The following is a 27,817-nucleotide window of genomic DNA, read 5'->3' as shown; positions in this document are numbered from 1 at the left end:
GATGAGGTTTTGTGTGGACTACAGAGGGCTCAATTCTGTCACCAAAACAGATGCCCATCCAATTCCAAGAGCTGATGAGCTCATTGATAAATTAGGTGCTGCCAAATTTCTAAGTACCTTTGACTTGACAGCAGGGTACTGGCAAATAAAAATGGCACCTGGAGCAAAAGAAAAGACAGCATTCTCCACACCTGATGGGCATTATCAGTTTACTGTTATGCCCTTTGGTTTAAAGAATGCCCCTGCCACCTTCCAAAGGTTGGTGAATCAAGTCCTTGCTGGCTTGGAGTCCTTTAGCACAGCTTATCTTGATGATATTGCTGTCTTTAGCTCCACCTGGCAGGATCACCTGGTCCACCTGGGGAAGGTTTTGAAGGCTCTGCAATCTGCAGGCCTCTCTATCAAGGCATCCAAATGCCAGATAGGGCAGGGAACTGTGGTTTACTTGGGACACCTTGTAGGTGGAGGCCAAGTTCAGCCACTCCAACCCAAGATCCAGACTATTCTGGACTGGGTAGCTCCAAAAACCCAGACTCAAGTCAGGGCATTCCTTGGCTTGACTGGGTATTACAGGAGGTTTGTGAAGGGATATGGATCCATTGTGACAGCCCTCACTGAACTCACCTCCAAGAAAATGCCCAAGAAAGTGAACTGGACTGTGGAATGCCAACAGGCCTTTGACACCCTGAAACAGGCAATGTGCTCAGCACCAGTTCTCAAAGCTCCAGATTATTCTAAGCAGTTCATTGTGCAGACTGATGCCTCTGAACATGGGATAGGGGCAGTTTTGTCCCAAACAAATGATGATGGCCTTGACCAGCCTGTTGCTTTCATTAGCAGGAGGTTACTCCCCAGGGAGCAGCGTTGGAGTGCCATTGAGAGGGAGGCCTTTGCTGTGGTTTGGTCCCTGAAGAAGCTGAGACCATACCTCTTTGGGACTCACTTCCTAGTTCAAACTGACCACAGACCTCTCAAATGGCTGATGCAAATGAAAGGTGAAAATCCTAAACTGTTGAGGTGGTCCATCTCCCTACAGGGAATGGACTTTATAGTGGAACACAGACCTGGGACTGCCCATGCCAATGCAGATGGCCTTTCCAGGTTCTTCCACTTAGAAAATGAAGACTCTCTTGGGAAAGGTTAGTCTCATCCTCTTTCGTTTGGGGGGGGGTTGTGTAAGGAAATGCCTCCTTGGCATGGTTGCCCCCTGACTTTTTGCCTTTGCTGATGCTATGTTTACAATTGAAAGTGTGCTGAGGCCTGCTAACCAGGCCCCAGCACCAGTGTTCTTTCCCTAACCTGTACTTTTGTATCCACAATTGGCAGACCCTGGCATCCAGATAAGTCCCTTGTAACTGGTACTTCTAGTACCAAGGGCCCTGATGCCAAGGAAGGTCTCTAAGGGCTGCAGCATGTCTTATGCCACCCTGGAGACCTCTCACTCAGCACAGACACACTGCTTGCCAGCTTGTGTGTGCTAGTGAGGACAAAACGAGTAAGTCGACATGGCACTCCCCTCAGGGTGCCATGCCAGCCTCTCACTGCCTATGCAGTATAGGTAAGACACCCCTCTAGCAGGCCTTACAGCCCTAAGGCAGGGTGCACTATACCATAGGTGAGGGTACCAGTGCATGAGCATGGTACCCCTACAGTGTCTAAATAAAACCTTAGACATTGTAAGTGCAGGGTAGCCATAAGAGTATGTGGTCTGGGAGTCTGTCAAACACGAACTCCACAGCACCATAATGGCTACACTGAAAACTGGGAAGTTTGGTATCAAACTTCTCAGCACAATAAATGCACACTGATGCCAGTGTACATTTTATTGTAAAATACACCACAGAGGGCACCTTAGAGGTGCCCCCTGAAACTTAACCGACTATCTGTGTAGGCTGACTAGTTTTAGCAGCCTGCCACAAACCGAGACATGTTGCTGGCCCCATGGGGAGAGTGCCTTTGTCACTCTGAGGCCAGTAACAAAGCCTGCACTGGGTGGAGATGCTAACACCTCTCCCAGGCAGGAATTGTCACACCTGGCGGTGAGCCTCAAAGGCTCACCCCCTTTGTGCCAACCCAGCAGGACACTCCAGCTAGTGGAGTTGCCCGCCCCCTCCGGCCAGGCCCCACTTTTGGCGGCAAGGCCGGAGAAAATAATGAGAATAACAAGGAGGAGTCACTGGCCAGTCAGGACAGCCCCTAAGGTGTCCTGAGCTGAGGTGACTAACTTTTAGAAATCCTCCATCTTGCAGATGGAGGATTCCCCCAATAGGGTTAGGATTGTGACCCCCTCCCCTTGGGAGGAGGCACAAAGAGGGTGTACCCACCCTCAGGGCTAGTAGCCATTGGCTACTAACCCCCCAGACCTAAACACGCCCTTAAATTTAGTATTTAAGGGCTACCCTGAACCCTAGAAAATTAGATTCCTGCAACTACAAGAAGAAGGACTGCCTAGCTGAAAACCCCTGCAGCGGAAGACCAGAAGACGACAACTGCCTTGGCTCCAGAAACTCACCGGCCTGTCTCCTGCCTTCCAAAGATCCTGCTCCAGCGACGCCTTCCAAAGGGACCAGCGACCTCGACATCCTCTGAGGACTGCCCCTGCTTCGAAAAGACAAGAAACTCCCGAGGACAGCGGACCTGCTCCAAGAAAAGCTGCAACTTTGTTTCCAGCAGCTTTAAAGAACCCTGCAAGCTCCCCGCAAGAAGCGTGAGACTTGCAACACTGCACCCGGCGACCCCGACTCGGCTGGTGGCGATCCAACACCTCAGGAGGGACCCCAGGACTACTCTGATACTGTGAGTACCAAAACCTGTCCCCCCTGAGCCCCCACAGCGCCGCCTGCAGAGGGAATCCCGAGGCTTCCCCTGACCGCGACTCTTTGAACCTAAAGTCCCGACGCCTGGGAGAGACCCTGCACCCGCAGCCCCCAGGACCTGAAGGACCGGACTTTCACTGGAGGAGTGACCCCCAGGAGTCCCTCTCCCTCGCCCAAGTGGAGGTTTCCCCGAGGAAACCCCCCCTTGCCTGCCTGCAGCGCTGAAGAGATCCCGAGATCTCTCATAGACTAACATTGCGAACCCGACGCTTGTCTCTACACTGCACCCGGCCGCCCCCGCGCCGCTGAGGGTGAAATTTCTGTGTGGGCTTGTGTCCCCCCCGGTGCCCTACAAAATCCCCCTGGTCTGCCCTCCGAAGACGCGGGTACTTACCTGCAAGCAGACCGGAACCGGGGCACCCCTTCTCTCCATTCTAGCCTATGCGTTTTGGGCACCACTTTGAACTCTGCACCTGACCGGCCCTGAGCTGCTGGTGTGGTGACTTTGGGGTTGCTCTGAACCCCCAACGGTGGGCTACCTTGGACCAAGAACTGAACCCTGTAAGTGTCCTACTTACCTGGTAAAACTAACCAAAACTTACCTCCCCCAGGAACTGTGAAAATTGCACTAAGTGTCCACTTTTAAAACAGCTATTTGTGAATAACTTGAAAAGTATACATGCAATTTTTATGATTTGAAGTTCCTAAAGTACTTACCTGCAATACCTTTCGAATGAGATATTACATGTAGAATTTGAACCTGTGGTTCTTAAAATAAACTAAGAAAAGATATTTTTCTATATAAAAACCTATTGGCTGGATTTGTCTCTGAGTGTGTGTACCTCATTTATTGTCTATGTGTATGTACAACAAATGCTTAACACTACTCCTTGGATAAGCCTACTGCTCGACCACGCTACCACAAAATAGAGCATTAGTATTATCTATTTTTACCACTATTTTACCTCTAAGGGGAACCCTTGGACTCTGTGCATGCTATTCCTTACTTTGAAATAGCACATACAGAGCCAACTTCCTACAATGAGAAAGCTAGATTTGACTTCTGCAAATGAAGTAAATAGCATACAATATGTTGTATTGATGCTGTAAGTGGATCAGTATTTTTAGATTGACAGTAGTAAACAAATCTTTTCCATTTGTTAGCATTGCATTGCCTACTTGTAGGCTTACATATTTGTTTGAGAACTTCCATGCGTTCTAATGGAAGTTTTAAGTATCCAAATTCTATGACTTCAGAAGCCAAATCGTTAAGTTGAGAGCACTGGGATTTGGATGTCTGATTTGTCCTTTGTTTTGTGTTAACAAATCCGGTCTGTTTTGAAGTTTGTAGTGAGGTACTACTGACCGGTCTAGGAGTGTTGTGTCCCAATGTTGTCATGCCCACTTTGGGGCTATGAGTATCATGGTGAGAGAGGTCTGACAGTTTGTTGACCAGAAAGGGAAGTATTGGGAGAGGGGGAAAAACATAAGCAAATATCCCTGACCAGTTGATCCAGAGCATTGCCTTGGAAAGAAGATGTGGCTGTCTGTATGCGAAGTTTTGGCATTTTGCATTTTCGCTTGTTGCGAATAGGTCTATTTCTGGTGTTCCCACTTTTGAAAGTACTGTTGAAGTACCTGAAAGTGAATCTCCCATTCGTGTGTCTGCTGATGTGTCCTGCTTAGGAGATCAGCTAGCTGATCGTGTATTCTTGGAATGTATTCTGCTAACAGATGAATGTGATTGTGAATCGCCCATTTCCATATTGTGTGGGCTAGAAGGGACAGCTGAGATGAATGTGTTCCACCTTGTTTTTTCAGGTAATACATGGTCGTCATATGGTCTGTTTTTATCAGAACAATCTTGTGTTTGAGGAGGGGTTGAAACGCTTTTAGGGAAAGGAACACAGTTAATAATTTTAAATGGTTTATGTGAAAATGTCGCTGTTTTGAATCCCAATCCCCTTGAATGGTAATGTTGTTGAGATGAGCTCCCCAACCTATCATTGATGCATTTGTTATTGTGGTCTGAGGCACAGGGTCTTGAAACGACCGCCCCTTCATTAAAGTGCTGAGATTCCACCATTGAAGGGACTTGTGCGTTTGGCAGTCCAACAACACTAGATCTTGCAACTGACCCCTTGCTCGAGACCATTGCTGTGAGAGGCACTGTTGTAGTGCCCTCATGTTTAGTCTTGCATGCAGTACTATTGCTATGCAGGATGCCATCATTCCTAATAGTTTCATGATAAATCTTACAGTGTATTGTTGATTTGGCTGCATTTGTGGTATGAAATTTTGGAAAGCTTGTATCCTTTGTGCATTTGGACAGGCTAAAGGTGTTTGCATATTTAAAATAGCACCTAGGTAAGGTTGCACCTGTGCCGTCTTAAGATGGGATTGTTGGTAGTTGAGAGTGAACCCTAGTGTATGTAGGGTCTCTATTACATATTGAGTGTGTTGTTGGCATTGTATAAAATTGCTTGATTTTATTAGCCAGTCGTCTAGATATGGAAAGACATGCATGTGTTGCCTTCTTAGGTAGGCTGTTACTACTGCTAGACATTATGTGTATGCCCTTGGAGTTGTTGTTATGCCGAATGGTATAACTTTGAATTGATAATGTTTTCCTGCTATCACAAACCTTGGGTATTTTTTAGGAGCTGGATGGCTAGTAGCAGGGATGTGGAATTCCTATCGCCCGACGCCCGGGACATCTTGTTTGGGGTCAAGGGCAACAAGTTTTTATGTTTACTTTGTCCTTGGACCAAGTAGGCCCAACCCTCTGCAGCACAAACCCTTTGGTTGCCTGTTTACAGAGAGTGGAACTCTCTGCAGTTGAGGTAATGTGTTTCCAATAGATAATGCTGTTCGAACTTGTATTTATGGTTCATTATTTGAAAGCCTTCATTATTAGGGTGAGTGCTGTAAATAAATGTTTTAAGGTCACACTTCACTACTGACGTTGGTTCCAGTACAAAAAAAAAAAAAAAAACGTGTATACACATGTTTGAAAAGTTTAGGCTATTAGGCTAAGTATAATGCTCCCAGAATGCTCTCTGATTAGATGCAAATGAAGTGTCATTTAGTAAAATGTTTTGATGCATGCTAGTATTTCCCAAAAATATTTCTAATGGAAAATCAGTGTAACCATTTTCAACACGATTATGGGAAGCATGAAAATAAACAAACACTGACAAAGCCAACTGATCTGACATATTTTTATAAGTCTTTTAGTTTCATCAATGCGTGTCTTGTTTTGACATGGCTTTTGTAACACTTTATTGTTGTGGGAGCTACCAGGCCCTCAACATTGTAACAAACACTGGCAAAAAAACCTCAAAACGTTTTTTAACTCTAAAAGCACACGTTGCCACCAGTGGCATAACAAAGGCCCCGCAGCCGCCCTCCAGGGGGCCCCTTCAGCACAGCACCTGCCCTGAGTGAGTCTGGATAGGGGTCTCCTCCATGTTCTTTGCAAAGGGGCACCTTCCAGTTTCGTTACGTCACTGATTGCCACTGTAGTTCCTGACACTGAACAAAACTACTTTGTGTGCCAATATGCTCCTTGTGGAAGAGCAGAATGCAATCACTCACAGTAAAGCCAGCCAAAAGAGAGAGAAATAGAAGTTTAATAAAAACAAAATGTCTTTGTTAACACCAGACCTAATTAGGGACCAAGACCCACATGTAGGTAGCTTTTTGCATGTCACAAACAGCGACTTTCGCTGTGTGCGACGTGCAAAAAGCACATTGCGATGCACAAACCCAGTTTTGCGATTCGGTAACCTGGTTACCGAATCGCAAAACGGGTTTGCAACTCGCAATTAGGAAGGGGTGTTCCCTTCCTAATTGCGACTTGCAGTGCAATGTAGGATTGTTCTGCGAACGCGGGCGCAAACCAATCACAGTTTGCACCCATTTCAAATGGGTGGAACACTTTCGCATTGTGAATGTCACTGTAAACATTTTTTCAGAGCAGGCAGTGGTCCTAAGGACACTCCCTGCTCTGAAAAATGAAACGAAAACGTTTCATTTTTGTAATGCATCTCGTTTTCCTTTAAGGAAAACGGGCTGCATTACAAAAAAAAAAAAATGCTTTATTGAAAAGCAGTCACAGACATGGTGGTCTGATGTCTCCAGCAGGCCACCATCCCTGTGAGGGCCGCCATTCGCAAGGGGGTCGCAAATTGCAACCCACCTCATGATTATTCATGAGGTGGGCATTTGCGAAGCCCTTGCGAATGTAGGATGGTGTCAGGGACACCATCCTACATTCGGATTTGCGACTCGCAAATTGCGACTCGCTCTGACTCACAATTTGCGGGTCGCAAATCTGAACCTACCTACATGTGGCCCCAGATTCTTAAAGAAAGTCACAAAAGTGCACCCATGGTATATGTCGTACCCCTATAAAATATTTGTGAACTGTATTTTAGCATGGGTAAATACGCATGTGTAGATTTGCTCATGTGAAAATCTATTGAGCATTTGCAAGTTCATTTTCCCTCCCGCCACTTTCTTCCCAACCCTGGAAGAAGTTCTAATTCTGCCATTGTCAGGAGTAAATGTCCAACCTTTCTTATTATGGGAAAATATTAGAGAGAAGCTGGTGAAAATCTTTAAAACATGCAGGTTAGTAGGTTTGCAGACTCAAAGGCATTCCAGCCCTGGAACTATTGCTTACTGCTTCCTCCAGCCCCAGTATGCAGATCTGCAGAAAGGTGGCAAAATAAGGAAATTGCTACAGTAGGGATTGAAACTGCAAGTATTCAAGCCCTACTATGGCAGTAGCCCTGGCATAATCAGAGAGGTTATTATCAGAGCTCTTATATAATGAGATTGCTGCCATAATTTGGCGCCACACTACATGGCACCAAAGGGACAAGTAGATCATTTTACAGGACAAGTAGATTTGAGAAGCAACCTGTCCCCTGGACAAGTAGATATTTTAATAAATTCCACAACCCTGGATAGGTATATGGAAATACGCATCTTTGAGGTCTAATGCAGTCATGTAATCTTGTTTTTGTAGTAGTGGGATGACGGCCTGCAGAATAACCACGTGAAAGTGTTCTGACAGGTTATTTAGATTTAGGGATATGAGGTCTAGGACAGGCCTGAGAGTGCCATCCTTTTTGGGAATTATAGTGCGTATACTCCTGGTTCCTTGTTGAGAATGTGGGACCAATTCTATTGCCTGTTTTAGTAGTAGCGATTGTACTGCTTGCTGTAATAGAACACTGTGTTCTGGGGACAGCTTATGGTAACATGGAGGGATGTTTAGAGAGGCAGTAATCAATTCTAGGCAATAGCCTTTGCAGATAATTGACAATAACCAATGGTCTGTGGTGATATTTTGCCAATGGGAGTGGAATTGCTGCAGTCTGCCCCCCACAGAAGATGTGTGGGGTTGAGGGATGGTAAATAAGTCACTGTTTAGATGGAGTAGTGGCTTGTTTTGACGTCTGGAACTTGCCTCTAGTTCTAAAGTATTGGCCTCTATAAGACCCTCTAAATCCTCCTCTCTGGTTCTGCTGTTGCAGTTGCTCTGGTTTTGCCTGGGAGGTAGAAGCCTCTCTGGATTGTGGCTTGAATCCTCCTCTGAGTTTTTGTCTGGGAAAGGAGCCTCTATAGGGTGCTGTGTATAAGGCTCCCATTCCTTTGGCAGTGTCTTTTCTCAGTTTTTCCTAGGGCTGTGTCGACTTCAGGGCCAAACAGGTGCTTTTTATTAAAAGGCATATCCGCACTCCCTGCTGTACTTCTGGTTTGAAACTAGAGGAACATAGCCATGCATGTCTGCGTATAGTGATGGCAGTATTCACGCTTCTAGCTGCTGTTTCTGCAGCATCAAGGGCAGATCGTATTTGATTGTTGCTTATGGCCTGACCCTCTTCCACAATCTGTTGTGCCCTTTTTAGGTGCTCCTTTGGGAGGTGTTGTAGGAGTTCCTGCATCTCACCCCAGTGGGCTCTATCATACCTTGCTAGCAAGGCTTGCGAGCTTGCAATTCACCAATGGTTGGCAGCTTGTGTCGCTACCTTTTTGCCAGCAGTATCTAATTTTCTACTCTCCTTGTCAGGGGGAGGACTGGCTATTAGCCCTCTTTCTAGCAGCACTCACTACCAATAAGTCTGGAGGAACTTGGTGGGTAATATAATCAGGGTCTGGAGGAGCAGGTTTATATATTTTTTTTAATCAATGCGTGGTGTTATAACCCTAGCTTTGACTGGCTCACTGAATATTTGATCTGCATGTTTAATCATGCCAGGTAGCATTGGAAGGCATTGATATTTTGAGTGCGTGGAGGATAATGTGTTAAAGAGAAAATCCTCTTCTAGGGGTTCAGTGTGCATAAGCACCCCATGGTACGCTGCTGCCCTGGAAATAACCTGCGTGTATGCAGTAGTGACTTCTGGTGGAGAAGGCTTAGAAGGGTACAAGTCTGGGTCATTGTCAGGCATGGGATCTGGATCGTAGAGATCCCAAGGATCAACCGTATCACCATGAGAATATTGTGAATGAGTTGGCAAAGGTGGTGGGCTAGTGGGTGGTGGCGAAAAAGGAAGTTGTGGTGAATGAGGGGGATAAGTATGTATAGGTAATGGCTTCTCCTTCTGTTTGTAAATCTTTGCTGGTGGTGGAGCAGTGTCTAAATGTTCTTGAAAGGCCAACTTTCTTTTGGTCTGTAGAGGAGGTGCAATAATTATTCTGCCAGTCTCTTTATGGATGTGAATCCTTAATTGTCTTTCATCCATGATCTCAAGGATAGGTTGGATCTCAGTGTCCTCAGAAACATGATCAGAAGGTCTATAACACTGTTCCATCCAGTGATTTTGAGCTCCATTTAAGATGGCTCGAAAACCCTTGCTCTTCTGAATAAGAAGACTTTTTCGGCTCCGACGATGGTATTTTTTTTGGGCCTGAAAATACAGCCAGTTGCTTCAGTTCCGAAGGCTTCGACTCTGAGGAGGGAGGACGCTTGCTTGTGTCGAAAGTTGAACTTTTGATGGACTTACTCGACTCAGATACCAATGGCGGAGTGGCTTTTTTCTACGCTAAACCCAAAGGTCAGTCGACAAGTCTTTTTCTGGTCGAACCATGGCTCTGGCAGTGGTGTACCCAAGGCCTTTGAGGACTTTTTATAACTGGGCGTAGGGGCAGACGTACTCACATGCTGACCAGCAGTGATAGGCATATCGTCTTCCGATTATTCTTTGGATTTGGTGTCTCTGAAGGAAACCGCCATCTGCGTCTGTTCTTCCATGGTGTCGAGAGGTTCTGTACTCTTCGAAGCCATTTCCAATCTTCCGGCTCTCCAATCACACAGGGTCTTCCTGGATCGAAACGATCGACTGGCCTCGCAATCCTCTTCTTTGTGATCGGGTGAAAGACAGATTACATACAAGGTGTTGGTCTGTGTATAGAAATTTTGCGTGGCATCAGGGACAAAATCGAAATGGAGTACGATCCATCCGGCTTCGGCACGAACAGGCCGAGCCAGGAGCACACAGCCAGAAGGGTGAAATTCTGTTTGACAGTACTATCGGTTCGAGGCTAGGTGGAAACGCAATCGAAACAATACCAACGATTAAGGGAGTTTTCTAAAGTTTACGATTCGAATTCTCAGAGCGAGAGGAAACACGTCCGAACCAGACAGCGGAAAGAAAACAATCTAACAACGGAGTCGATGCCCATGCACAGTAGGACCAAGAGGAGAAGTCAACCAATCCAGTGACTCCGAAAAGACTTCTTCGAAGAAAAACAACGTGGAACACTCAGAGTCCAACACTAGATGGAGGGATCATGCATAGCATGTGTATCTGCAGCTACACATGTCATTGAACATACATATAATAAACAATGTTTGCCTACTACACGTCCTTCATAAAAGTTAGTAGACACAATTTTCCAACTGACTGACCAGCCTGGATATAGTATGGACGCATGTTGTGAGGGAGAGATTGTGAATAGTTAGTGACGTAGGACAGTAGAGATCCTGGTCCTAAGGAGAGCCATGAAAGCCACTTAGGGGTCTATGTAAGGCTGAAACATGTGCACCAAAACTAACAAAGGCAGGGGTAATGCACTCCCATTCGTCACACCCCTGTTTTTAACCATCTTTGGACCCCCTCTAAAAATTAGGAGGAGATATAAGGAAGGGTCAGAGATTTCTATCTCAACATTTTGGATGAAGAGGCATGACATCCAGGATGGTGTGTGAGGCCTTGTCTTATAATTTTATAAATAGCTGGGGTCCTTTTGAATAGGGAGATATTCAGGACGTTAGGTGTCCACAAGTTGAGGCTTACGTTTTTTTCTGGTGAACACAGAAATCCCAATGTTATAGCCCTGTTTGCTGTTTTTGGTGCTTTAGAAATTAGTCTGGGAGGATGCAGACAAGGTCCGCTGATTACCTCTTGTTCCCTCAGTTCTAGAAAAATGGATTCTATGTGTTAGTGATATTAGCCTATGAAAAACAGAGGCTGCTGATGCCAACCAAAATGGGTTGTGGCAAAACTGATAGAAGCCAAAAAGTGTATACAACACTAGTAAAGTCCTACAATTGGAATGTAGACATATGTGGTGACAGCCAGAAGACATCAAGGTAAGATCTACTTCATACCTCATCAACAATAACATTTTGTCAACTCTGGACAGAGGGAATTGGTCCACCACAATGTTGCTGTTCAAGCATCTGAGAGTTAGATTAATTTTACCATTCGAAGGCTGTGCTACTAAATGCAAAATAAACTCATGATTCAACTGGCTCAATGATTTTATGCATCCTGTAGCTTCTAAGCTCGTTTCGCCAAATTGCTAAAAATGAATGGAATGTTCCTCTCAAAATGTTTGGTTTAGCATGAGATTTCCCAAATAACTTTAAAAGCAAACCCATTAAGCGTACTAACTGTTTACTCAAAACACTTTAGAAATCCATCCACATTAGGCAGGTTTAAGAGTCCTTATTCTCACATGCCTCCAGTTCCTGGTCAGAACTAGTCTGGTCAATAGAATGTGTCATTCCCTCCATTATAGAACTGACCGAACCATATTTGGCATGATAAGGTTTACACACAGCTGTCCTGTTTTAAAACTTAAATACCCAAGGCCTATAATCTAACACATCTGTGCTGTATCCATGGCAACTCTCAGGGTAGATGTCATAAGATTCTAATCCACTTCTAATGTCACGGTTGGGCTGATCTTTTCTTTAAAAAAATTGCGCTAATAGCATATGGCAAACTGGAGTACATGACCATGTGCAGCTAATGTGATCCAGCACAAAGGTTTGTGGGAACAGAGTTCACCATAGTTATTTTTTTAGAACCATCTCACATTTGTCTTCCAAAAGTTTTAAAGTTACTATCACTCTCTGACACACTTGCATTATTCTCTGCAACATACACCAATTGGTACTTTGTTTTACAAACCATTGTAAAATGGTCTGTAATGCCAAATTACAAACATTCATCATTGCACATAAAATACTTGGCAAACTGAACAGAGTGCTTTAGGTTGCCACACTGATAGCCAAATGGCCATAACTCCTTGACTGTATTAAGGACTTTTATGGTAAATCCTTTACATCCTTCTGCCTTACCTTTCATCAAAAATGTATTCAGAGAATTACTTTATTATCTTCCTCCTTTCTGTAAGATGGTGTTTGCACATCTTTTCGATAATTTTTTTTTTCATAATCTCTGTATTATCCTTAAGGAGAGAATTGCTGCTGATCCAGAGTCTCCCTTGATGAACTAATTGTAAATATGCATTACTACCTGGTCACATATGAATTGATTGTGGATAGTGCCAATTACAAAGACATCACCATCATCCGCTCCTCTCCTTTTGCATTTGTAGTAAGATTCAGATTTTTTTTCTCTTTTCAGAAGGCAAGATACCATATTCATCTTCCATAGTGGATATGGAGTTGAGGAAACATCCCTTCCATTCTACACAATTCATAATGGGTTCTCCTGGTGCCGGTGAAAATTAATCTGAGGTATTCAGTGTAAAATGCTGCAAGGATGTCATAAAAAAAATAAAGCTAAAAGTAATTGTAGAATAAACAACGAAAAAAGTGTCAAATCAGGGTTATAAGAATTTCCATCTATAGAATGGTGTTCCGTATCCTGGCAATACTTTTAAATTCATTTGGAGATGGATATTTGTTATGCCCAAAACCGCTGTACAAATGTTTTTTGTTTTATACATACATTTTCTAATTCATGGTGTGATGCCAATTTAATATCCAAGTTTAACTTTGTTGCACTTTTTTTCACATTCCTCTTGAACAGGGAGTAAAGTCACTGATATTCAAAATCTGTAGATCAGTGGGGGCTTCCCATGGTCACTCGTTACTTTAGTGACCCCATACACATGCATATCTTCTTGAAACAGGTTTATTTGCAAGAAGCACTCAGCTTGTCAGTAGCCATCCAGGTGCTACCAGACCTCCAACAATCTTCTACAATCCCTCCATCTCACAAGCTATTTGGGAACATGTGGAAACCAACCTTCCACTTAGGTAATAATGGAGCTGAAGACAGAACAGGGATTACAAAATTATACAATAGCAACAGTACATAAAACATACTCCCTATAGTACGAAACCTTAGTGCTTTATGTGGTTTCCCTCACATGGCCAGGTAAACAGATGAGCGGATACTTTGGAAATACATGAGAATGTCAAGACAAAGCCTATGCCAAAGTTTCCATTAGGGAACAGTATCAGTCAAACAAATTATCAGATGTCAGTCCCTTCAGTAGTCCTCACAGCTAGCAGTAATTAACAGAAGCCGCAGTAAGGTGCTTGTATAAGACTAGAAAGGATTGTAATGAGAAACTCCACCGTCCCGACTGACACTACAACCTACTAGATGCTATATGCACGTTCTCTTTAGGTAATTGGAAAACCTAAATTTGGTACAAAGGGGTAGGGCTCTTAATGTTATGGTGCTGGTAGTGGGGAAGCTGGGCCTGGAGAAGAACTGAAAGGAACCCTTGGCTCCCTCATACACCATTTGGTTATAGATTGGTTCATTAACGCTAAACAAACCTGTGAAGTGATATGGCACCCTCAAACGTATATACATTTCTGGTGATTGTGGAAGTTGCATTTTCTTTTAAACTCCTAGTAGGAACACTAAAAAAGGGCAATAAAGAAGACTCAAAGCAGAGATAACCAACTCAATGAACAAAACGTCACATTTTAGTGTATGGGGGACTACTTGAACAGTGTTGGCGTTAAACATGCTTTGTTGCCGACTAGTTATACTGATGATGTCTTAGTGCTATACTTAAGATGGGTGATGTTTATGAAGAAGTAATAAAGTGCTTACTTTTTAAAAAACACACACACAAACTGAACCTTTTGCCTTTTAGAACTGCTAAATAACGCATCAAGAACGCAGTCACAGGGATTTCAAAACGTAACAAGTCATGTAAATAAACTTCATGTATTATACTTCACAACAAAAGTACCACCTTATTTTACCACGAAGCCAAGGTGTGGTGTCCAGGCACATATCAAGATCACATTTTTCTGCAATGATGGGGGCAACTCTGAAGTGGGCATAATAGGGCATTTTTGGTGCTGAACAAAATGTTAACTAAAAATATGTGGAGAGCACAATTATTAGACAGTCTGCTACATGTTTAACATGCATCATTTTAACACAAGTACTTTCATATGATGAACATTTCCACTCACCCTACAAACTTGCCGCATCCCTTCTATGTCTTCAGTACACAACACTTTTATTTGTGATGTACCCTTTAATGACTGCTCAGATTCAGAAACACCTACAAAAGAAAAGGGCTGGTAAATCTATCAACCTATGAACCATTGTGTTCTGTTTTTGTTTTTTTAATTTAAAATCGCTATCTTAATTCCAAGGCCAGATTACTGTTATACAAACTTGATTTACCTATTACAGTCAATTTGGGCTTGTATTGTTTTAAGTGACACGCTGTGCCTTTTCCTTTTCTCCCAAACCCCACTACACCTTAGATTATATTTTTCTTCCCCCATCAGAGTGCATGCATAGTTCATGTCTAGTACTAATCTGTATTCAATATAAATAATTCCAATAATACTTTCCTATATGCACTAAAGTGGAAGGGTTTCATTTGAATTTACATTACAAGCAGCAAATCAATTGGTAAAGGTAAAGGTAAACAACCTTTGCAACAAGTGTTTAGGCAGACTTAATGCTGTGCATAATCTTTAGTTTACTAAAGCTAGGGATAACCTTAAACTCAGTAGAAGCTGAGGAATTTTATTACATCAAAATCAATGACTCACCTGCAATTCGCGAACTCTTGAGCACAACCAGAAGATATTTTAGAATTATAATTCAATTAATCAACTAGCGCGAAGGAGAACGTTACCCTGTAAGCGTCTGTTTTAGTGCGTAGCGCAGCAGATTCACATGCTCTGCATACTCCTACCATCTAGTGCTAGCTTGGACATTTGCAGCTTTTTTTTTTTTTTTGCTTGAAGAAGTGTAGGAGGCTGGCTCTCTAGATGGCGTGCAAAAAAGATGTGCACTGTGTAGAGTCCAAGCAACCCTTCTTTGGTATCCAGAGGTAAAAAGCAGACCACCTACTACTCTCCTTTTGTGGTAGTGTGGGCCAAAAGTTAGGCTCATCTTGGAGATGTGCTAAGCAATTGTTATACTCACAGTATCAATAAATGTGGACACAAACTCAAAAAAATAACTCAAGACTAATCTACAAAAATACTTTTATAAAACTTGTAACACATTAAATACAAATTTTAAGACCAAGATCATCTACATCGGGTACGTACTTTTTAAGTTAAATTTTTTTTCCTTTTTTTTAAAGTTTAGCAAAAATTGTCTTTTGTGCGTAATTATGCCCTACATGAATCAATAGGAAAAACTTTAAAAATGCATACAAAATCAGGCAATGTTCACAAAAGTGTCACCTTCTGTTTTTAGGTCGAGGTCGTCGAGATGTCCTGTGGGCCAGCCGGAAAAGTGTAGGTGGTTCCCTGTTCAAGCAGGAGCAGCAGCTGAAATTCTTGGAGCTGGTGCAGAACAGAGAAGGGGGCCACTTGGATACACTGCACAGAAGGACTTAAGTGTGGTGGTTCCCGTTGGAGTGTAGAAGTTGCAGGGGGTTAGGGACCCTTAGGGTACAGCTGGTTTTCCAATGCAGGGGCCAGGGAGACCTTGACACACGACCATTGGCTGACCTGTCTGCACTGCACACAGAGTCTTTGAAGCCAGGTGCAGGTCACTTTGAGGGTGGATTGCAGGTCAGCCTGGTTAATTCAGTATCCTTTACACCCCACAATTGGCACAATGGTGTACCCCTGGAAGTCCCTAGTATATGGTACTTCGGTACCAAAGGCACTGGTGCACCAGGGGTCCCACAGGGGCGGCATTTTTATTTTTTTCTCACCCACAGGGGCCCACGCAAACTGTTTGCAGGCCTGCCATTTGCAGCCTGCATGAAAAGGTGCATGCACCCTTTCACTACAGGTCACTCACTACACATGGTCGCTATAATTAACCTGTAGGAATTTGGCTCTGTATATACTATCTAAAAGTGAGAGATAGTGTGCACAGAGTCCAAGGGTTCCCCTTAGAGGTTGATAGTGACAAAATTAGATAATACTAATGCTCTATTTTGTGGTAGTGTGGTCGAGCAGTAGGCTTATCAGAGGGTAGTGTTAAGCATTTGTTGTACACACAGGCAATAAATGAGGAACACACATTCAAAGACTTAACTCCAGGCCAATAGTTTTTATACAGAAAAATATATTTTCTTAATTTATTTTAGAACCACAAGATTCAAGATTTGAGGTAAGTACATAAAATGCAAGGTACTTCACACTGGTAATTATGGAACTTTGGATAAAAGCAGTAGTACACACAGTATAGGTTAAAAGGGCAATAAGCTATTTTAAAAGTGGACACAGTGCAAAAAAAATCAACAGTTCCTGGAGGAGGTAAGTTTAGTTAGTTTTCTCAGGTAAGTAAAGCACTTACACAGTCAGTTTCCTGGGCATAGGCAGCCCACTGCTGGGGGTTCTAGGCAACCCCAAAGTCACCACACCAGCAGCACATGGCCGGTCAGGTGCAGAGGTCAAAGGAGGGCCCAAAACACATTGGCGCCTATGGAGAACAGGGGTGCTCCAGTTCCGGTCTGCTGGCAGGTAAGTACCTGCATCCTCGGGGAGCAGACCAGGGATTTGTAGAGCACTGGCGGGGGGAGGGAGGTGGGGCCACAAACACACACAAAACACACCCTCAGCGGCACAGGTGCGGCCAGGTGCAGTGTGCAAAGTAGGTATCGGGTTTGCTATTGAAAGCAATGGAGGGACCCGAGGGTCACTTAGGCGGTGCAGGCAGGGCACAGAGGGGCTTCTCGGGCCAGCCACCGACTGGGCTAGGAAGAGGGCCGCCTGCTGGTCACTCCTGCACTGGAAGGTGGTTCCTCTCGGTCCTGGGGGCTGTGGGTGCAGTGCTTGGTCCAGGGGTCGGGTTCCTCATTACCAGGCAATCATGGTCAGGGGAGCCTCTGGATCAGGGGCTGTACTGACTGGTGTGAGACTCCTTGTTTTTCTCATTATCCTCTCCTGCCTTGCCGCCCAAAGTGGGGCAGTGGCCAGAGGGGCGGGCATCTCCACTAGCTGGGATGCCCGGGGTGCAGTAACAAAAGGCACAAGCCTTTGAGGCTCACCGCCAGGTGTTACAGTTCCTGCAGAGGGAGGAGAGAACCACCTCCACCCAGTACAGGTTTTGTTCCTGGCCACAGAGTGACAAAGGCACTCTTCCCCATGTGGCCAGAAACTCGTCTGGTTGTGGCAGGCTGGCAGAAACCTGTCAGCCTACCACTAGGAGACGGACTGGTATTCAGGGGGCATCTCTAAGATGCCCCCTGGGGGTATTATACAATAAATCCCACACTGGCATCAGTGTGCATTTATTGTGCTGAGAAGTTTGATACCAAACTTTCCAAATTTCAGTGCAGCCATTATGGAACTGTGACATTTGTGTCTGACAAACTCCCAGACCATATACTCTATGGCTACCCTGCACTTACAATGTCTAAGGTTTTGCTTAGACACTGTCGGGGAATAGTGCTCATGCACCCATGCCCTCACCTGTGGTATAGTGCACCCTGCCTTAGGGCTTTGAGGCCTGCTAGAGGGGTGACTTACTTATGCCACAGGCAGTGTGAGCTGGGCATGGCACTCTGAGGGGAGTGCCATGTCGACTTAGTCATTTTCTCCCCACCAGCACACAAGCTGTGAGGCAGTGTGCATGTGCTGAGTGAGGGATCCCCAGAGTGGCATAAGACAAGCTGCAGCCCTTAGAGACCTTCCCTGACAACAGGGCCCTTGGTACCAGGGGGACCAGTTACAAGGGGCTTATCTGTGTGCCAGGGCTGTGCCAATTGTGGGAACAAAGGTACAGTTCAGGGAAAGAACACTGGTGCTGGGGCCTGGATAGCAGGGTCCCAGCACACTTTCAATCATAACTGGCATTAACAAAAGGCAAAATGTCAGGGGGTAACTGTAAGGAAATGCCTCCTTGGCATGGTTGCCCCCTGACTTTTTGCCTTTGCTGATGCTATGTTTACAATTGAAAGTGTGCTGAGGCCTGCTAACCAGGCCCCAGCACCAGTGTTCTTTCCCTAACCTGTACTTTTGTATCCACAATTGGCAGACCCTGGCATCCAGATAAGTCCCTTGTAACTGGTACTTCTAGTACCAAGGGCCCTGATGCCAAGGAAGGTCTCTAAGGGCTGCAGCATGTCTTATGCCACCCTGGAGACCTCTCACTCAGCACAGACACACTGCTTGCCAGCTTGTGTGTGCTAGTGAGGACAAAACGAGTAAGTCGACATGGCACTCCCCTCAGGGTGCCATGCCAGCCTCTCACTGCCTATGCAGTATAGGTAAGACACCCCTCTAGCAGGCCTTACAGCCCTAAGGCAGGGTGCACTATACCATAGGTGAGGGTACCAGTGCATGAGCATGGTACCCCTACAGTGTCTAAACAAAACCTTAGACATTGTAAGTGCAGGGTAGCCATAAGAGTATATGGTCTGGGAGTCTGTCAAACACGAACTCCACAGCACCATAATGGCTACACTGAAAACTGGGAAGTTTGGTATCAAACTTCTCAGCACAATAAATGCACACTGATGCCAGTGTACATTTTACTGCAAAATACACCCCAGAGGGCACCTTAGAGGTGCCCCCTGAAACTTAACCGACTGTCTGTGTAGGCTGACTAGTTCCAGCAGCCTGCCACACCAGAGACATGTTGCTGGCCCCATAGGGAGAGTGCCTTTGTCACTCTGAGGCCAGTAACAAAGCCTGCACTGGGTGGAGATGCTAACACCTCCCCCAGGCAGGAGCTGTGACACCTGGCGGTGAGCCTCAAAGGCTCACTCCTTTGTCACAGCCCAGCAGGGCACTCCAGCTTAGTGGAGTTGCCCGCCCCCTCCGGCCACGGCCCCCACTTTTGGCGGCAAGGCTGGAGGGAACAAAGAAAGCAACAAGGAGGAGTCACTGGCCAGTCAGGACAGCCCCTAAGGTGTCCTGAGCTGAGGTGACTCTGACTTTTAGATGGAGATGGAGGATTCCCCCAATAGGGTTAGGATTGTGACCCCCTCCCCTTGGGAGGAGGCACAAAGAGGGTGTACCCACCCTCAGGGCTAGTAGCCATTGGCTACTAACCCCCCAGACCTAAACACGCCCTTAAATTTAGTATTTAAGGGCTACCCTGAACCCTAGAAAATTAGATTCCTGCAAACTACAAGAAGAAGGACTGCCTAGCTGAAAACCCCTGCAGAGGAAGACCAGAAGACGACAACTGCCTTGGCTCCAGAAACTCACCGGCCTGTCTCCGGCCTTCCAAAGAACTCTGCTCCAGCGACTCCTTCCAAGGGACCAGCGACCTCTGAATCCTCTGAGGACTGCCCTGCTTCGAAAAAGACAAGAAACTCCCGAGGACAGCGGACCTGCTCCAAAAAAGACTGCAACTTTGTTTCAAGAAGCAGCTTTAAAGAACCCTGCAACTCCCCGCAAGAAGCGTGAGACTTGCAACACTGCACCCGGCGACCCCGACTCGGCTGGTGGAGAACCAACACCTCAGGGAGGACCCCCGGACTACTCTACGACTGTGAGTACCAAAACCTGTCCCCCCTGAGCCCCCACAGCGCCGCCTGCAGAGGGAATCCCGAGGCTTCCCCTGACCGCGACTCTCTGAAACCTAAGTCCCAACGCCTGGAAAAGACCCTGCACCCGCAGCCCCCAGGACCTGAAGGACCGGACTTTCACTGGAGAAGTGACCCCCAGGAGTCCCTCTCCCTTGCCCAAGTGGAGGTTGCCCCGAGGAAGCCCCCCCTTGCCTGCCTGCAGCGCTGAAGAGATCCGTTGATCTCTCATAGACTAACATTGCAAACCCGACGCTTGTTTCTACACTGCACCCGGCCGCCCCCGCGCTGCTGAGGGTGAAATTTCTGTGTGGGCTTGTGTCCCCCCCGGTGCCCTACAAACCCCCCCTGGTCTGCCCTCCGAAGACGCGGTGTAGGAAGTTGGCTCTGTATGTGCTATTTCAAAGTAAGGAATAGCATGCACAGAGTCCAAGGGTTCCCCTTAGAGGTAAAATAGTGGTAAAAATAGATAATACTAATGCTCTATTTTGTGGTAGTGTGGTCGAGCAGTAGGCTTATCCAAGGAGTAGTGTTAAGCATTTGTTGTACATACACATAGACAATAAATGAGGTACACACACTCAGAGACAAATCCAGCCAATAGGTTTTTGTATAGAAAAATATCTTTTCTTAGTTTATTTTAAGAACCACAGGTTCAAATTCTACATGCAATATCTCATTCGAAAGGTATTGCAGGTAAGTACTTTAGGAACTTTAAATCATAAAAATTGCATGTATACTTTTCAAGTTATTGACAAATAGCTGTTTTAAAAGTGGACACTTAGTGCAATTTTCACAGTTCCTAGGGGAGGTAAGTTTTTGTTAGTTTTACCAGGTAAGTAAGACACTTACAGGGTTCAGTTCTTGGTCCAAGGTAGCCCACCGTTGGGGGTTCAGAGCAACCCCAAAGTTACCACACCAGCAGCTCAGGGCCGGTCAGGTGCAGAGTTCAAAGTGGTGCCCAAAACACATAGGCTAGAATGGAGAGAAGGGGGTGCCCCGGTTCCGGTCTGCTTGCAGGTAAGTACCCACGTCTTCGGAGGGCAGACCAGGGGGGTTGTGTAGGGCACCGGGGGGGACACAAGCCCACACAGAAATTTCACCCTCAGCAGCGCGGGGGCGGCCGGGTGCAGTGTAGAAACAGGCGTCGGGTTCGCAATGTTAGTCTATGAGAGATCTCTGGATCTCTTCAGCGCTGCAAGCAGGCAAAGGGGGGGATTCCTCGGGGAAACCTCCACTTGGGCAAGGGAGAGGGACTCCTGGGGGTCACTTCTCCAGTGAAAGTCCGGTCCTTCAGGTCCTGGGGGCTGCGGGTGCAGGGTCTCTCCCAGGCGTCGGGACTTTGGATTCAAAGAGTCGCGGTCAGGGGAAGCCTCGGGATTCCCTCTGCAGGCGGCGCTGTGGGGGCTCAGGGGGGACAGGTTTTGGTACTCACAGTATCAGAGTAGTCCTGGGGTCCCTCCTGAGGTGTTGGATCTCCACCAGCCGAGTCGGGGTCGCCGGGTGCAGTGTTGCAAGTCTCACGCTTCTTGCGGGGAGCTTGCAGGGTTCTTTCAAGGCTGCTGGAAACAAAGTTGCAGCCTTTCTTGGAGCAGGTCCGCTGTCCTCGGGAGTTTCTTGTCTTTTCGAAGCAGGGGCAGTCCTCAGAGGATGTCGAGGTCGCTGGTCCCTTTGGAAGGCGTCGCTGGAGCAGGATCTTTGGAAGGCAGGAGACAGGCCGGTGAGTTTCTGGAGCCAAGGCAGTTGTCGTCTTCTGGTCTTCCTCTGCAGGGGTTTTCAGCTAGGCAGTCCTTCTTCTTGTAGTTTGCAGGAATCTAATTTTCTAGGGTTCAGGGTAGCCCTTAAATACTAAATTTAAGGGCGTGTTTAGGTCTGGGGGGTTAGTAGCCAATGGCTACTAGCCCTGAGGGTGGGTACACCCTCTTTGTGCCTCCTCCCAAGGGGAGGGGGTCACAATCCTAACCCTATTGGGGGAATCCTCCATCTGCAAGATGGAGGATTTCTAAAAGTTAGTCACCTCAGCTCAGGACACCTTAGGGGCTGTCCTGACTGGCCAGTGACTCCTCCTTGTTGCTTTCTTTGTTCCCTCCAGCCTTGCCGCCAAAAGTGGGGGCCGTGGCCGGAGGGGGCGGGCAACTCCACTAAGCTGGAGTGCCCTGCTGGGCTGTGACAAAGGGGGGAGCCTTTGAGGCTCACCGCCAGGTGTCACAGTTCCTGCCTGGGGGAGGTGTTAGCATCTCCACCCAGTGCAGGCTTTGTTACTGGCCTCAGGGTGACAAAGGCACTCTCCCCATGGGGCCAGCAACATGTCTCTAGTGTGGCAGGCTGCTGGAACCAGTCAGCCTACACAGATAGTTGGTTAAGTTTCAGGGGGCACCTCTAAGGTGCCCTCTGTGGTGTATTTTACAATAAAATGTACACTGGCATCAGTGTGCATTTATTGTGCTGAGAAGTTTGATACCAAACTTCCCAGTTTTCAGTGTAGCCATTATGGTGCTGTGGAGTTCGTGTTTGACAGACTCCCAGACCATATACTCTTATGGCTACCCTGCACTTACAATGTCTAAGGTTTTGTTTAGACACTGTAGGGGTACCATGCTCATGCACTGGTACCCTCACCTATGGTATAGTGCACCCTGCCTTAGGGCTGTAAGGCCTGCTAGAGGGGTGTCTTACCTATACTGCATAGGCAGTGAGAGGCTGGCATGGCACCCTGAGGGGAGTGCCATGTCGACTTACTCATTTTGTTCTCACTAGCACACACAGGCTTGTAAGCAGTGTGTCTGTGCTGAGTGAGGGGTCTCTAGGGTGGCATAAGACATGCTGCAGCCCTTAGAGACCTTCCTTGGCATCAGGGCCCTTGGTACTAGAAGTACCAGTTACAAGGGACTTATCTGAATGCCAGGGTGTGCCAATTGTGGATACAATGGTACATTTTAGGTGAAGGAACACTGGTGCTGGGGCCTGGTTAGCAGGGTCCCAGCACTCTTCTCAGTCAAGTCAGCATCAGTATCAGGCAAAAAGTGGGGGGTAACTGCAACAGGGAGCCATTTCTTTACACGCGGGTACTTACCTGCAAGCAGACCGGAACCGGGGCACCCCCTTCTCTCCATTCTAGCCTATGCGTTTTGGGCACCACTTTGAACTCTGCACCTGACCGGCCCTGAGCTGCTGGTGTGGTAACTTTGGGGTTGCTCTGAACCCCCAACGGTGGGCTACCTTGGACCAAGAACTGAACCCTGTAAGTGTCTTACTTACCTGGTAAAACTAACAAAAACTTACCTCCCCCAGGAACTGTGAAAATTGCACTAAGTGTCCACTTTTGAAATAGCTATTTGTGAATAACTTGAAAAGTATACATGCAATTGAAATGATTCAAAGTTCCTAATGTACTTACCTGCAATACCTTTCAAACAAGATATTACATGTTAAATTTGAACCTGTGGTTCTTAAAATAAACTAAGAAAAGATATTTTTCTATACAAAACCTATTGGCTGGATTTGTCTCTGAGTGTGTGTACCTCATTTATTGTCTATGTGTATGTACAACAAATGCTTAACACTACTCCTTGGATAAGCCTACTGCTCGACCACACTACCACAAAATAGAGCATTAGTATTATCTATTTTTACCACTATTTTACCTCTAAGGGGAACCCTTGGACTCTGTGCATGCTATTCCTTACTTTGAAATAGCACATACAGAGCCAACTTCCTACAGTAACCATGCCAAGGAAGGCCTATGGTAGGCCCTTTCAGCCCAAAGGGCATGGTGCAGGTTCCTGTGTGTGAGGTCACCCCTGCATGAGCAGAGGTGCCCCTATGAATGCCAGCTCCAATGCACTGGACTTCGTAAGTGCGGGGAAGCCAGTTAACTTGTGTACTGGCCACAGGCAACACTGAAACTAGGAATGCTTTGTCTCATACACATTGGAATCATACCCCAATACTAATGCCAGTATTGGTGGCATGACTCCATGCACGGGAGAGGAGGGGAGCTGGGGAGGGGGGGGGCAGCTTCTTAGAGGACCCCCTAGCCCCCTAGTATTGCTCCTACCAGTCTTCCAGGGTTTGCAGGTAACCAATGGTGCCGCAGCCCCTCAGACAGGTTTCTGCCCTCCTGCTGCTTGACCAACTAACAGGGGAAGGCAGAACAAAGGATTTCCTGTGGGAGAGGGAGGCAACACCCTCTCCCTCAGAAATAGGTGTTACATGGCTGGGGAGGGGTAGCCTCCCCGAGCCACTGGCTTGCTTTCAAGGGCACATTTGGTGCTCTCCTTGCATAATCCAGTTTGCACCAGTCCAGGGACCTCCGGCCCCTGCTCTGGAGCGAAAGCACACAAAGGAAAGGGGATTGATAGGTGGTCACCCTACAGAGTGATCAAGCCCCCTGTTAGGGCTATTTAGGGACTCCCTTGCTGGTGGATCCCTAGATTTGGCATGCAAGACCCCACCAGGACTCCTCTGCATTGACCTCTTCTGCTCCTGGCCACCGGAACCGCTGCTGGACTCTTCAGGAACCAAACACCTGCAACTACCGAGATTACCTCACCTTGCAGCATTGTTCCTTCTGCTCCTTTCAGCATTTGCAACGTTTCCACAGCTGTGCATCCTCTGGGGTTGGCAAGACTTCAGCTGCACCAAAGAAGCAAGAAGAAATCTGGGGCGGCTGCAACTGCTGGCTCTCCTGACTGCTGAGGGTCAGCCCAGACTTCCCTTCGAGGGTCGAGTCCCCTGGACCGTGCTGGTTCTCTTCTTCACTGCAAATCCTCCTTTGATCCAACTTGCATTTGCCAAGGCTGGTTGGTGGTCCTCCCGACCACTGACCATCTGCGACCCGACAACTGGCGTGGAACATCATCTGCACGACTCCAAGGACTGCCCAGCAGCTCCTATTCCTATTATTCCTATATATACACAGTAAATAATATTCCTATTATTTACTGTGTGTATATATAGTGTGTATGTACTTATCTCCAGTTGGGTAGATTGCCTACAAGTAATCTAGTTCAATGTTACTGTAATAAGGTACCTTTATTTTCGCAACACTGTGTGGTTCCTTTCATGTGGGATAAGTTAGTGCGTGGCTGCTGTGGTATTGCAAATGCTTTACACTACTCCTGGATATGGCTTGGGTGCTCACCACAGCTACCATTAGAGAGCCCTGGCTTCCTAGACACTGGCTTCATTCACTAATAGGAGTTGTCTGGACCTGGAATAAGGTGCAAACACCATAGGTGTCCACCACACACCAGGCCAGCAGCTTCTTAAAGTGCTTGCTTCTGGTCCTCGAACAGTCCGTAGTGGACTTTTCTTCTGAAAGGGTCCAGTACCCTGCTCAATGGCACGTCTCAGACACTGGAGTTTGCAGTGCCACCAAACTTGGCACACTTGCAGAGTTTGTCCACCGGGTGGAGTTTGACCTTGCTGCTGTGTCCAATTCATTGGTCAGCGGCCAGTCAGTGAACTAGACTTCACTGGCTTCTTGCTTGCAGGGAGTGATATCTTCACTCCGAGGGAGGTTCTTGGTAATTTTTATAAGTTTGGGGGTCCTCTGGGGTTTCTTAGAGTCCACCCGATGCCCAGTCGACACCTCTGCGGCGACTGAGGAGTCCTGGGTGCAGCAGGCAGGGTTTGGCACCTTTTTCTTCTTGCAGCAGGACTTCTATTCTCAAGCCTTGGGTCTTCTTTGTCGCTGGTCTTCTTGTGTCCGTCAAATCTGATCTGCAGGTCTAGGGATACCCACTAAATACGGCATTTAGTGGATGTTACAGGAAGTACCCAGTAGTGGCCAATGGCTACATCCACTATGTGACCACTTCCTGTGGGAATGGGAAAAGGTCACATCCCTAACTCCCGATTGGCTATTTTCCTGTCATCCAAGATAGAGGAAAATTAAATGAAGCGGTCACCTTGCCTGCCACACCTGAGGGGTGGTGCAGGCTGGAGAGGGCCACTCCCCACCTATGCTCAAAGTGTAGGGGAGTGGGGCACAGTCTGCTTCTAGCAGCAGAGTCCGACGTCAGATTTCAAAGCTGGTAAAACCTATGAAGTTGACCACTGGGCCAGGGTGCCTCCATGGGGGAGGAGGTCTAACACCTCCACCGAGAAAAGGCTTTGTGTTCTGTCTCCTGAGAGCAGATGCTCTCACCCCAGGAGTACAGATTTCTTTCGGATGGTGTCAGACTGACTGAGACCAGTCAGGAACCATGCCAGAGCTCTTAAGTTTTGCAGGAAGCATCACTAAGGTGCCCTCTGGGTACATGCAATAATAAATCCAACACTGGCATCGGTGTAGGTCTATTAATCTGCGTTGTTTGATACCAAACAACCCAGTATGCAGAGACATCATGTAGCTGGGGAACTCGTAATGACTAGTGTCCAGCACATGTATTTGCTATGGCTTCCCTGTACACTTACTATGTCTATAGGTTTTTTTAAAGATATAGAAAGGGCATATTTGAAAACATATGCCCTCGCATGCATTGTAGTGCACCCTGCTTTTGGGCTGTAAGGCCTGCCAGAGGAGTGACTTACCGTGGTGAGTGCCATGTCAAGTGTGCAACTTTTAAATACACCTGGTCATGCACTTGCAATGGCAGTCTGCATAAGGTTGGTGTGGGGCCTCGCAGAGTGACACGATTGATGCTTAAGCGCTGGGGGGCCCTCTTCAGTACCCATGCCCTAGGTACCAGGGGTGACATTTACTAGGGACTTACGAAGGTGGCTGAAGTGCCAAACATAGTACAGTTTTGAGGGAAGAGATCTGGGGGGGTGAGGGCTGTACTACAACCAAAAGCCAGCTTCCCACAAGAAGTCTTTCGAGTCTCAAGGTATGCTGACTCCACCATTAGTTGGCAATGCACAGGACAACTGGCCCCACTGTTAAATAATTTTTTGCCAGGGGGTAAGGCAGTGTGTAGGACATTGAAATCGCCATGCGTTAAAGTGTATAGAAAGGTGAAAATCTGTAGCAACCACTGGTTCTTGGGGAGGTGGGTAAACATAAATCTACAGCAAACATGCTCTGCAGAAACTGTAAAATCAGTGCTCCTTCAAGCAGTAGTCAGTCAATGGATTATGCAGACTGTTCAAAGTCATTAAAACTGCTTGACTAAATCTAGCTTGTTGGTGAGCTAGCACATTCACACAACAGTGTTTAGTGAATGTGTGTAACAATGTAGCTGCCTTGTAAATGTCAGATATCGACATGCTACCCAAGAAAGCCATGGTGGCTCCTTTCTTACAAGTACAATGTGGCCTGGCCCAGCCGGCAGTCTTCTCTTGGCTTTGAGGTAGCAGGTTTGGATATGCTTGACAATCCACCTGGCTATGCCAAGGGGTGACCTTTGTGAGGCTTGGCAAATGCAACAAAAAGTTGTGTTTTGCGATAAAACTGGTTCTGTCATTTTAAGACATCAGAGGGCGTTTTAAATCAATGGTCTGAAGTGCCCTTTCTGCTACAGAGTCTGGTTGAGAGGAAGAGACAGGGAGCTCAATAGTCTGGTTGAGGTGGAAGGAGGAATATGACTTATGGGAGAAATCGGAGGTTAATCCTATGGATGAATGTCGTTATGGACCTAAAAAAGGCTCATAGAAGGTGAGGGCCTGAAGCTCACCAATACAACTTAGGGATGTAATAGTGACAAGGAAGACAACCTTCTGAGAGAGGAATTGTAAGGGGTACAAGGGTAGTGGTTCAAAATGCGGGCTCACCAGTCTACTGAGGAGGACATTAAAGTTCCAGACTGGGGCAGGAGGAACTCTAGGTGGGATGATTAATTTAAGGCTCTCCA

General features: G+C 46.6%; 1 protein-coding gene across 1 annotated transcript in view; it reads right to left on the bottom strand.

The window, feature by feature from the left end:
• The window catches only part of METAP1 (methionyl aminopeptidase 1), a 336,590-nt gene that overhangs the window by 174,040 nt on the left and 134,733 nt on the right, over positions 1-27,817 (bottom strand). The window contains exon 5 of the mRNA XM_069238322.1: positions 14,533-14,624. Coding sequence (XP_069094423.1) covers positions 14,533-14,624 — 92 coding nt within the window. The remainder of the gene's footprint in view (positions 1-14,532; positions 14,625-27,817) is intronic.

The sequence above is a fragment of the Pleurodeles waltl genome, chromosome 1_2 (assembly GCF_031143425.1).
Source record: "Pleurodeles waltl isolate 20211129_DDA chromosome 1_2, aPleWal1.hap1.20221129, whole genome shotgun sequence".
In the NCBI taxonomy this organism is placed as follows: domain Eukaryota; kingdom Metazoa; phylum Chordata; class Amphibia; order Caudata; family Salamandridae; genus Pleurodeles; species Pleurodeles waltl.
The sequence above is the reverse complement of the archived record's forward strand: the minus strand, read 5'-3'. Positions and strand labels throughout refer to the sequence as shown.